The following is a 12,513-nucleotide window of genomic DNA, read 5'->3' as shown; positions in this document are numbered from 1 at the left end:
CGCCCTGGCCCACCCCTAATGTTCAAAGCATGCCAAAAAAAAAGAAGAAAAAAAAAATTGCACTACTGAGTGCCATTTGGTGGAGCTGCGAGTGGAAATTCCCTTGCGTAACTGCCTCGACCTGAACCAGGGACTTATGCTTCTGATGATTCTGGCTGTTGCTGTTTTTCGGTTCTACAATTGAGCCTATGTAGCACACTCCGACCGCTCGTTATTTGCATTAAGCCGAGCCATTTATTTGTATATTTTATTGTGGCGCATATTTTCCGCTAAAGTTTTTCCCGTCTGCCTCAGTTCGTTTTGCTTCGCTTTATGAATGAAAACATTTTCGTTTGTGGGGTTTTCTTTCGTTTTTTTTTTTTTTTTTGTTTTGTTTGTTGCGAGGGGGTTGCATGATTTTCTAGGAACATACACACGCACATATGTATATTTATATATATATATATATATACATATATATATATATCTACATTTGTTGGCTCATTTTTATTTTTACGCATTTCTTGCGTGTCGCTCTCTTTGCCTGTCTGTTTGTCTTAACGTTTAGAGCTGGGGCAGGCTAATGGGCCGCAGTCGGGGAAGCGTAGAGGTTCTACAACGGCTCGCTCTAATATTTTCTTTCTTTTGACTTTGCAGATAAGCAGCTAGTGCGTGTGTGCGTGTGTGTGGAGGTGTGTGGGTGTGTTTGCCCACTTGTGCCTCTTGTTTATTCAACGATTTTCGATGCGTGCTTGACGGCAATTCGGACTCAAATTACCCGGTTGCAGTTTTTTCCTTAACCCTAAAATTTATTTGATTCTCTATTTATTTACCTAGTCGTCGTATATTTTGTTCTTGTTGTTGTTGTCACTGCTGTCATTTATGCTATGCGTATCACCGGGAGAGTGAGTTTAGTGTTACAGTTATTTTTGGTGTCTCCATTTATGAGCTAATTTATGGGGTCATAATTGTTCCTTATGGAGAAAACAAGTGATTCGATCAGAGCATGCGGCATATAATTTGTATAATTGTGAAGTGATGCAAATAATGGAGTTTATACTTATGTTTTATAATAAAATATATAATTGCTAATTTTGCACTATACGAAGCACGTTAGTTTATTATTATATTATATATATGTATATTTTTTATGGTTTTCTCTTCAGTGTTTTCATTTTTCAATTGTATTTGATTTATTTGTTAGATGCAGAGAATTTTATAAATTATGTGAAAATAAATCATAAATAAATATATGTTTTAAATATATTTTTATTTATTAATATATATTATATTTTCATTATTTTTATTACTTAATTATATATATAATATATATTTTTATTATTTAATAAGTTAGTATTACATTACACATATTCTAAAATGTATAGAAATACCCACACAAATGCTAAATATCATTTATAGCAAACAGCTGTAATATTGATTGTTTACACTTTCAATAAGCGTTTTTGTTTTCAAGCACTAAAATCTTATTTAAATTACAAAATACTATAAGTTAATTGCTTGACTTGAGCACATTTGCGTTTTATATATTCTTAGAAACAATTGGAAGGAAAATAATAAAATTCATTTCAAAAAAAAAAAAACTATTTTTAGCTTCAGCTGATCTCTTCCTGCCTTTGAGCGATTTCGTGTTAAATTTTATGATCAGAAATTTCGAAGATTTTGGCGTTTGTTTTATTTTCGAGAACTTTTGTTGACCCAATTGAAAAAATTTGTAGAGAATTAAATAAGTGAAATGACAATAAAACAGCTTAACGGAATACGAATTTTCACTTTCTCTCTCGCTCTCTCTCTCTCTCTCTCTCTCTCTCTCTCTCTCTCTCTCTCTCTATCTCTTTTTTTCTCTCTAATATTCTATATGCGATCAGCAGCTTTTGCACATTCGTCACCCAAAGTTCCATATCTCCCGCTCTGGTTCCCTCGCTAGCAGCCAATGAAGAGGCCTCTGTGCGCATTCAGCCGTGTGAAAAACATTTTTCATTTTTCATTTGAAATATATATATTTTTTATTTTGTTTTAATTTGTTGCAAAAGCACTGAAAATGTAACAACGCCAATATGAATATTTGCCGTGTTCTATATGTAGTTGTTGCTTGTCGTTGTTGTTTGCTGTTGTTGTTGTTGGCGCTTTACACTCAAATTGAAACGCGCAGCACAAAATAAATTGACATTGAACGTAAAATTTATTGAAATTGTTTACGTGGGGCCTGCAATTGTTTTGCGGTACTTTTTATTGTTGTTCCTGTTTTCTTTTTGTTTTTTTTTTTTTATTTTATTTTGTAGCCATGGGTCGTTTTGAAAATGATTGGTATATAGAGTTTACGACATTTCGCAGAGTGTACTCATAATTTAATTTATTTTCACAAATAGTAGAATAGACGTCAGCAACTACATAAAATATGTAGATATTCATAAAAAAGAGAGTCCAATTGGATAAGGTTGCTTATTGTATAATGATTACATATATATTCCGAAGGTATTTTATATTTCTACTAAGAAGCTTGCATACAACTTTTACATAGACCATTGCAATTCTATGCAAAAAAAAAAAAAAAAAAAAAAAAAAAAAAACCTTAAAAATTTTTTGTTCTTTTTTTTTTTGGTTTTTTCTTGCTAAATTTCACCCAACACACACAGAGACAATCTTCCACATTTCTCCCACATACCGTTGGATGTTTTCTGCTCCAGATACGCGACTTGAGCCCTTTGGCAACTGCACTCGAGTGCAGCGAGGCTTGGCCATAGCAGCATAGCAGAAACTGGCCAAAACGACTCTGTCGGACAATGTGCTGCAATGTCCGTGTACATTGGGCCAACTATGTGTTATATCTGACGAAAGTCCGGCCATATGGTGAGCGGGCACGTACCAAGTTTTTCCCTCGATTTTCTTGCCGAGATTTCTGCTGTTTACTTTCCATTTGTGAGCGAGCGAGTGAGTGAGCGCGCTCTCTCTCCCTCTCTCTGCTCGACTGAGTTGCCCTGGCGCTTCCTACTCATAACTTTGGTGCGCTGTCTGTCTGTCTGTCAGTCCAGCATGTCTCTGGTTACAATTTTGCTGGTGTTTTGCTTTGTGTTTTTTTGTTTTTTGCTAGCCGCTTGTTTCATGGTTTTTCCTCGCTGGCTTTGCTCATATTTCTGACGCGGTCACTAACGGAGCACAAAACTTTGAGGGCCAATGGCTTTTTAAGTGTGACTAATTATGAACTCGTCTTAATGTCTTAAGCACTTGAAGCGTTAGGCCGTTGGGGTTCGATGAACTCCACCCATACCTGTGCAGCCAGCAGTGCCTGAACAGTTCAGCAGCAAATGGGCTCTCTCAAATGTGCAGCATTGATTTTATGTCGCCGTCAAAAGTCAAACAAGAAAAAAAAAAAACATGAAATACGAAAACTTGGCTTATAGCAAATTGGCAAAGAAAGAGTGAGAAAGCAAAAAGAGAATGTTGCACAAGCAAATTTATCGACCTTCGGCATTCGCCTGTCAATGTGCTCAGCCTCCGTTTACCAGTCGAAATGCATTGACAACAACTGCGCAAATATTTGGCAACATTTCGTTGCAACGTTGCGGAAATTATGCAGACAATTTGCAACCAGACACAAGTTCTACATTCAATTTGTTGCCCCGCCATTGCTGGACAAGCAGAGCGGGGAACATATCAGCAAATACTTGGCTTGGCTTGGCATGCTCTACTTGAGAGCTCTCAGGTAATCAGTCAATTTTGTTGGCTAAACATTGGCTTGGAGCCAAAGTGAATTGGAAAAGGCTAACGGATTCAGCATTCAGCAGGTCAAAAACTTATGTGGTCCAAACAGAATTGCATTGCTTAACATTGAAATTATGTAAGAACACGAAGGGTGAGTACTTAAGGAGATTGGCTTAGCAATTGAAAGAGGCAGGGAGAATATGGAGGGAGTAGGAAATCGAGAGAGAGAAAGGTACAAAGGAAGAGAGAGGGAGAATAATAAAACAAAAATCAGAGAGAGAGAGAGAGAGAGAGAGCAAAAGTGCAGAGAGACAGAGAGAAAACTGTAGAGAGAGAGAGAGAGAGAGAGAGAGAGAGAGAGAGAGAGAGAGAGAGAGAGAAATGTGCAGAGAGACAGAGAGAAAAACTGTAGAGAGAGAGAGAGAGAGAGAGAGAGAGAGAGAGAGAGAGAGAGAGAGAGAGCAAATGTGCAGAGAGACAGAGAGAAAACTGTAGAGAGAGAGAGAGAGAGAAATGTGCAGAGAGACAGAGAGAAAACTGTAGAGAGAGAGAGAGAGAGAGAGGGAGAGAGAGAGAGAGAGAGAGAGAGAGAGAGAGAGAGAGAGAGAGAGAGAGAGAGAGAGAGAGAGAGAGAGAGAGAGAGAGATCTATGAAGGAACACAGAGATAGAGGAACAGACAGAAATATAGTGGAAAGAAGAGATGGAGCAACAGAGAGAAAGAGAGAGACTGAGAGAGGTATAAAGGAGCAGAGATAAAGGGACAAATGCACAGAGAGAGATCAATATAGCGGAATAGGAAGATAGAATAACAGAGAGTTAGATATAGTGGAACAGAGGGCTAGAGGAACATGTAAATAGTTGAATAAAGAAGGGAATAGAAAGATTGTCAAATGTATTAATTGATAAAATAGATGTGGTTTCCATTTAATTGTTATACTACTATGGACTATGTACTTAGAAAGTCTATGCTTTTCCTTAATTCACATTTATTTAGGTATATAATATACCATAGCAGAGCCCAAAGCTCTCTTGCCGAAAGCAAAGCTTCTGCTTCCGCCACGTTTATTTACTGTGCTTGTTGGACTCATTGCTTAAGCATAGGAGGCCCATCGATCATGTAATCGCAAACGATTCGTCTTCGAGCAGTGTTTACCCAGCATAGATACAAACATAGATACATAGATAGCGATAGTGCGTATCTTAAGACCGTATCTTTTGCAATTCATTATCTTAGTTTCTTGTTGCGCAGAGCCGCCTAAGCAAACAAGTACCAACAAAACATGGCCAGCTACCTGGCCAAGTTTATAAGTTACCTATTTTCGGCCAAGTTGACATAGGGCTGGTGTTGAAAATATGGAAACGAATAGGACAACAAGAGTGCAGAAAGCTTTAAAAAATAAGAACAAGTAGAGCTTCAGAGCTTATGCTGCATAGATGATGAGAGCAGAATGCCAACAGCTCAGATAATAGACACAGTTCAGATAAAATCCGACAGATAAGAGTGTTAACAAAATAATAACAAAATAAAAAGCATTTACATACATACATACATACACAAACATATACATATACATATCTGCACAGTACGGCTACAAATAGCTTGGGAAAATGAAGTTGGTTTCTGGCCATTAGTGAAATGCTGTCAAGAGCTGGTCAGGCACAGGGCCAGAAAGGAAATGTGAACATGGCTTATTCGGTTTAGCTGCGACAATGAATGTGAATACACTCGCATTATGTTGCTGCTTCTGTTTCTGTTTATTTTTTTCTCAACGACTAATTTGCCTCATCCAAAATGACATTTATTGCCGTCTGGAGGATTGACAGAGAGCCAAGATTAAAGTATTATGTGTTGATTTTAACTTCTAACAAGTTAAAAGCTACAAAAAATCAAGGTTTTGCATTTGAAACTAAAATCTGAATTATTGAAAAGAAAAGTAAAGTATAAAAGCTAGCGGATTTTTTTTTTTTTTTATATATATTTAGTTTTTGTATTATAAATACACAAATTTTTTCAATAGTTCAAAAATATTATAAATAAAAAAATTAAGTTTTAATTAATTAATTTACATTAATTTTTAATTAACTAAAGATGTATTCTAGATCAAAATTTTCTTAATTTCTTAAACTATAATAAATATATTAATAAAATAACTCCTGCTTGATTTCAATTTAAATCAAACTCAAATAAAATTCACTGATGAGCTAAGGCTATTGAAATGAATCGAAAGTTACTTTCAAATGAAATTACTCCGCTTAAACGACAGCTGTTTGGCTAGAAACCGAAGCTAGTTTAGATTTGTCAACAACTGTCATGGCATGGGGACAAATGGATGGATGACTCAGCAGCATTACTGGATTTTAAATACCAAACTGACAGAGATCTTGGCTTGATATGTTGTTGTATAATCTAAATTTTATAGCTGCAAATGAGCCATCGAGAGATTTGGCTATGATGGGTTTCAATCGAGAACAAAGAGCATTTGCGTCATACAGCTATAGGCCTTTCATGTATATATAAAATATTTATACATTTCTATTTCATATCGATTCCATGTATTAGCTTGTCCAATGCAGACATGCGATAAACACATTTGACATAATGAAGCTAGAGCTATTCGATTTAATGTCCATGAGTATATTATCTAAATAATATAAATGAATAGATGAATGAGTCAAGACTAGATGAATTTATTTAGATAATATATAATGACATGTAAAAAAAAATAAAAAATGAGTTACTAGCTCAAAGATAATATGTAACAAAATTTACCTAAGATGATTTCAGGTTAAATAAGATTATCAAAACACTTCAATGTGAATACCACAGAAACTTTTACAGCAAATTCTTTAGCGGTGCGCTCTTAAAAATTCCTGTGATTTTCGTTGAGGCAAGACTCTTTTCGTACTCTCCAAAGGTAAAATTTTGAAGTTATTAAAAACCACCAAGAAGATTGAATGACTTAAAACAGTACAAGTTTTTATACTCAAATATATTTTGCGTATATGAAGGAATTGTTTTGTTATATAAGCAATTCTAAGATAAATAAAATATTTACTCTTTCTTGATAAACCTATTTATTTTATTGATAATATCATACGTATTTAGTGTTACTTTACTTAGTGTTTCTTTGCCAGCATATTTTTTATAAATCTACATATATCTTAAGTATATATATTTATAGCACTTAACTCTTAATCAATTAAATACTGTCTCTTATATGAAAGTCTATATAGTATAGACTACTTGTTTCTTTAGCTCTATGCTTTTACATAGAACTTTGTTGACACCTCCTCAATCAAGTTTCGTATCAATTAACTGATCGATATAGTTTATCTGCAGCACTTGAGGCATTTGCTGCTGCTGCGCTTGGTTGCCCACTTAACAAACCCATTGATTTAATTCCCAATCTTGAGAGACTTAAGGACTTGTCTGAGTGGCTTACCTATCTTTGCCATCATGCTTCGACTTTGCCCCTATATCATGCCAGACATTATAATCTTTTCATTTTCACATCACTAAATCCAACCTTGATGGAAACTTAATTGTAATTTATATATATGTATGTATATATAGCTCAGTGTGTGTGTATGTTTTTGTGAGTACTGGAGTTGGTTTGGACTTGGACTCACCTTTGGATCCAATATGCTGCGCTCCAGGCTATCCTCACGATTCATGGTCGTTGCTGTGCTGCCTGTGCCGCTACTGCTGCCACCTCCGCCGCCACCACCGCCGCCCCCTTGACTGCTGCGCTGGCTGCTGCGTTCGCGTTCACGTTCCTGCTGCTCCAGACGCAGTCGAGCGCGTTCTACACGCGCCAGCGTCGGACTGTCCAGTATGGAGGGCGCTCGGGATGGTGGACGCGAATTGTTAGACGATGTCGTATGCAATTGCTGCAGTTGATGTTGCAGTTGCTGCTGTTGTTGCTGCTGTTGTTGCAGCGTTTCCAGCGTGGCGCTGTTGTTGGACGATGTCGAGCCCGGTGTGGGCGTGGCTGAGGAGGATGAGTTGGTCATCGTGGCTGTCGATGTGGTGGATGTGGTGTGCATCAGCATGCCGTTGTTGCTTGTTGTTGTTGTTAGATTGTTTCTTCTCTTCAATAATTATTTTCAAGGGGCGTTTCAAGGCGCGTAGATTTTTATTGAGAGCGTTCCTCTGCTGCACTTTGATCGTTATATATATGTGTATATATGAATATATATGAGTTATAGAACTGCAGTTGATTATTCACGCACTTTTTGTTGTATATTTAATTTGATTTAACTGTGGGCTAGAAGTTTGTAAAAATAATAATTATTTGATTATTTATCTCGAAATTCACTTTGAGTTTTATGCAAAAGGTCACTTATAGAGCAGAGCTGTTTGTTATTAGTGCCAAAAAGTATATTTATCTATATGCATACATATTTGTATGTATATTTAAAATCAATTTATAATTATTTTTGAAAATTTCTTTTAATTAATTGCAAATAGTTTTTGTATATCTTTCATATTATATTGATTGTATGATTTTCCATTTTTCGTGTTTTTTTTATGCGAGAGCTACCAGTAATTTGTCTTTATCCTAATCATTTCATTTTATATAATTTGGTATATATGTACCTAATGATTTTTATTGAAAGTTTTAAATATTTCATTATATTGCTTTTTACAGATTTTGTGTCAGTTCCAAATCAAAAATATGAAAAGAACATTTAAGGCAGTTCGTCAATTTTCTTTTAACGAAAAATTAAAACATGTCCTTGAACAATAAAGAGTCAGCTCTAAATCAAATTTTGAAATACTATTTATTTATTATTTTTAATTTTATTTTAAAATCAAATCAATTGTTTTATAATTATATAAAATATATAAATATATATGTTATTATAAAAAAAAAATAGATTTTTATTTAGTTTTAAAAATTACTATATTGATCGTTTTCTTTATAATTATGTTTGAAAGTTTGATATGAAAAACGTAAGTTTGAAGTAAGTTTTATTCTAAATATAGACTGAAATTTTATTTTAAAATTTTGCTATATTTACAATATTTAATATATTTGTATAACATATAAAATTTTCAAAAAATCTTGTTTTGAGTAGCCCATTCTAATAAAATATTAAGGAAATATCTAACTTTGTATATATTTATGCATGCCTCATTAAAAGAACTGCCTTTCTTGAGCGAAAATCCTTTCTTCTATCCCTTAGCAAAAAAACTGATGTCTATATCTAATATGTGTACATATTTATGTTTCCCTCTTTATCGAGTTTTAATCCTTGATTCCATTGCAACTGCAGCACCTTCAGCTGACCGCTGCACACACACACAAATGCACAATAACTTGCGAATCTGTCGTTGTGCAACACTTGCAGCAGCAACAGCAGCAGCAGCCAATTGAATGGCCAATTTCTAGTTATTATTTTTATGTGGGGAGCGAGTCGCAACGAAATAAGAAAATAAATGCAAAAACAACAACCTAAACTGAAACAGCGAAAAAACGAGCAAAACAAATGCAATGGCCAATAATTTTCACAAAACTGGTTTCCCGCCCAGTTGCCCAAGTGTTGCAGGTAGTTTTTACTTTCGCACAAAACAAGAAAATGGTTAAAACAACAACAAACTGTATTAAAAACGCAGACAACTGCACTGAAAGATACAAATGTATCTTGAAGTGCGTTCGAGCCAATTTCTTGGGCATAATTCTCCGGTTTGTTTATTATGTTTATTTGTCGTCTCTTAGCTTATTATTTATTGAGTTGGCGCGTTTCTTTGTCATGTCAAACACGTTTCGTATGTGTTGTCATATTTCCGCTGACCAATTTCATTCTATTCGCTATATGCGTATAGTATATACATATACATATATTTAGTAACCGACTGCATACACATACTTTATTTGTTTGCTTTGATTTATTTGTGATTTGATTTGGCTGTTAGTTGTATGCCGCGTCGCATTTCTTCGCGTTGCGATTGAAAAAACCAATTTTGAATGGATTTGGCAAAATTTTATTTTCAATGCTCTGTGTGTGTGTTTGTGTATGTTTGCTCTTCTTGCTTTTTGGCACGCCAAGCAAACGCGCGACCGTCGTCGAGCCGTTAACCGTTTCGAACTGCGTTTTGCGAACTGCGAACTGTTCACGCCAGCTGCCCGTCGTTGACTGAGCGCGCAACAAAAACTGGTTTGCCGCCGAATCTCTTTCGGCATGCCATGCATCGGCATGCGGCTGCCAGCCTGACAGTCGTTCGAACATGTTCGCGTTTGAGGTTGTATATAAAAGTGAAATTTCCCAGTATTTGATTGCAATGCTGTGGTCTTTGGCGTTTTTTTCCATTTTTTTTTAAATATTATTTAATATATATGCATTTTATTGTTTGCATCAGATATGACAACCTTATAACGAGGTAACTGAAATTAGATTATTTTACATGATTTTTAGTAATATTTAGTACATTTTATTTTAAGGAATTCTGAGGCAGTAAACAATATTTTTGTATGAAACTAACAAATTCTGTGTCATTAAAATATACTTTCTATTAAAAAAAAAAAAAAAAAAAGAAAAAAAAAAACTCCAAAGTAATTTTAATAAATTAATTTCTATAAATATTTAACTACATTTTATCATTAAAAAAAAGGAAAAAAAAGTGTCAAGCCATTGCAGCTGAACGTTACTGACTGCAGAATACTCATTCACGACTCAAATGTAGTCAATTTCTTCTTCATATAAGAATATGAAGCCTTCGTTTTCGTTTAATATCTTCAATATTTTTGCTCATAGCAAATATTAATTACTAAACTAAAATTAGCTGTCTTAATGGCTAAAAATAAAATGGATTAAAAATTATTATAAAATGTTTATTAATTTTCTGATTTTATTTAAATTTATTTATAACATATTTAGGCTTTTTGTTAAAACGACGCAATCATTGCAGTGACGACAACCAATTTCTGTTATCTATAAACAAATTTCCCTCTTTGGGTAATTTGATTAATCAAAACAAACTCGTAGCGAATCGCAACTCGAACCAAATGAATGCCAAACGTGCAACGATCGAACATGTTGGCCCTTCGATTGGCTCTCGGTCGGCATTTGGTTTGGTTGGTTAATGTTTGTAGTGAGGGAGTGAAGAAAAAGAAGAAGAAAAGGGGAAAATGAGCATGGCAGGTAAAAAGCAGGTAAAGTTGGCGTCTTATGAACGGTTTTTATAGTAGTATCTAAATCTGTGGCTGGGGTCTGGCGTGTGTTTCCTCTTTCGATATTATAGCTATGCCCATGCTGCTCCACTCCATTGTATTGCCGTGCGGCATTTCAAGTGATTTATGCCGCGCAACAGCAACAGCAACAGCAACAACAACAACAACTACAATTGTTGCATTTGAGTTGCAGTTGCAGTTCGTTGGCCCACAGTTTGAGATCAATTGGTCTGCGGTTCTATGATGATCTAATCAACGACACACTTGACAATCGTCACTTGACTCATTGGGTTTTTATTTAGCTCTATCCATTCAAGCTAAAGTTTCCTTAAACAAAAACAACAACAACAACAGAAACAGCAGCTACAACAACAATCAGAATAACAAATTATTAAACATATTCTCCACACACATATGATTCACGCATTTGGTGGCATGCGAATCACGCAATTATGCAAATATCTTTATCTTTAGCATGCCAACATTTGGGCATGTCGCATGCCGGCTTAACTAAAAAAAAAAAAAAAAGAATCCGAAACTAAAAAAAAAATACAAATGTTTCAATTTTAGTTTCCAATTACTGTGCGTCTCTGTTGTCATTCATGGCGCCAACATAATTTTTATTATTATTTCAGATACACATTCATGCCTGTACATATGTACATATATATCAAACAAACCCCATTCAAAAATCTGTCGCGGCATCTGTTTTTTTCCTGAGAATTTTACGTGCTGTTTCGTAGATTTTTGGTAATTTTATTTGTATTTGTTGTTTTTGTTTTCCCCTCTTTTTTCAGTCTTCGTTGACCGTCAAGTGGTTTGATAACTTTATTGGCCATGTTCCCAATGTTTGTCTGTGTAATTTGTTGTGATTATCGCAGCTCGATTGAATTAAGTTGTTCATTCTGTCCTTTGTTGTTGCTGTGGTTCTCTGAATGTGTAGAAATATGATATGGCAGAACAACTTTAATATAGATATGAATTGGTTTTTTTTAGTATTATATTTATGTTTTTATTTTTTGTTTGATAAATTATCTTGAAGTTAGTCGGTTGTGCAGCAGAGTACTAGTAGAAGTATTTGTAGTAAAAATAAGAGAATGTTAAGAAACTGACGGAAGCGAAGCTTTTCAATCATTCAAATAAAAGTGACGACAATTTTTTTTTTTTTTTTTTTTTTTTTGTAGATATATATAATTAATGTAGATATATATAATTCAAAATCAATATTTGAATATATGTATAATTTTTATTGTAATTAGTTATCCTGCATAAATATTAAAAAACTTTCTTAAATAAAAAAAAAAGAAAATAAATATATAAAAATATAAATATATTAATTATTTATATCTAAATATGCTAAAAGTGAATATATTTCTTAAACTTTTTGATTCTTTATATGAAACAAATTATAGAAATAAATAAAGGGAATATAATATATAATAAATAAATAAATAAATATATCATATATCATCATTGCGAATATTTAATTCTACATCATAGTAAATACATTTACAATACAGTTTATATTATCTTTTAAATAGCTTATACATATATACAGTTTAAGAACAGAGCAGTAATAATTTTCTTATTTTTTTCTTTTTGTAATCTGTTGTAACCTAAATAAAATGTAAATTGATT

General features: G+C 34.0%; 1 protein-coding gene across 7 annotated transcripts in view; it reads right to left on the bottom strand.

The window, feature by feature from the left end:
- The window catches only part of LOC6576598 (AAC-rich mRNA clone AAC11 protein), a 67,066-nt gene extending 57,225 nt beyond the window's left edge, over positions 1–9,841 (bottom strand). For 6 of the 7 annotated variants that reach the window (XM_044008571.1, XM_015165267.3, XM_044008574.1 and 3 more), the window contains exons 1-2: positions 9,575–9,841; positions 7,331–7,968 (exon numbers count right to left, since the gene is read on the bottom strand). In XM_044008571.1, coding sequence (XP_043864506.1) covers positions 7,331–7,753 — 423 coding nt within the window. In that variant the 5' untranslated portion in view covers positions 7,754–7,968; positions 9,575–9,841. Of the gene's footprint in view, positions 1–7,330; positions 7,969–9,568 lie in introns of all 7 variants that reach the window. The other variant, XM_044008572.1, reaches the window with a different exon arrangement.
- Between the last annotated feature and the right edge of the window lie 2,672 nt (positions 9,842–12,513).

Source organism: Drosophila mojavensis, unplaced genomic scaffold (assembly GCF_018153725.1).
Source record: "Drosophila mojavensis isolate 15081-1352.22 unplaced genomic scaffold, ASM1815372v1 contig_36, whole genome shotgun sequence".
In the NCBI taxonomy this organism is placed as follows: domain Eukaryota; kingdom Metazoa; phylum Arthropoda; class Insecta; order Diptera; family Drosophilidae; genus Drosophila; species Drosophila mojavensis.
Note: the sequence above shows the minus strand (reverse complement) of the source record. Positions and strands in the feature narration are given on the sequence as shown.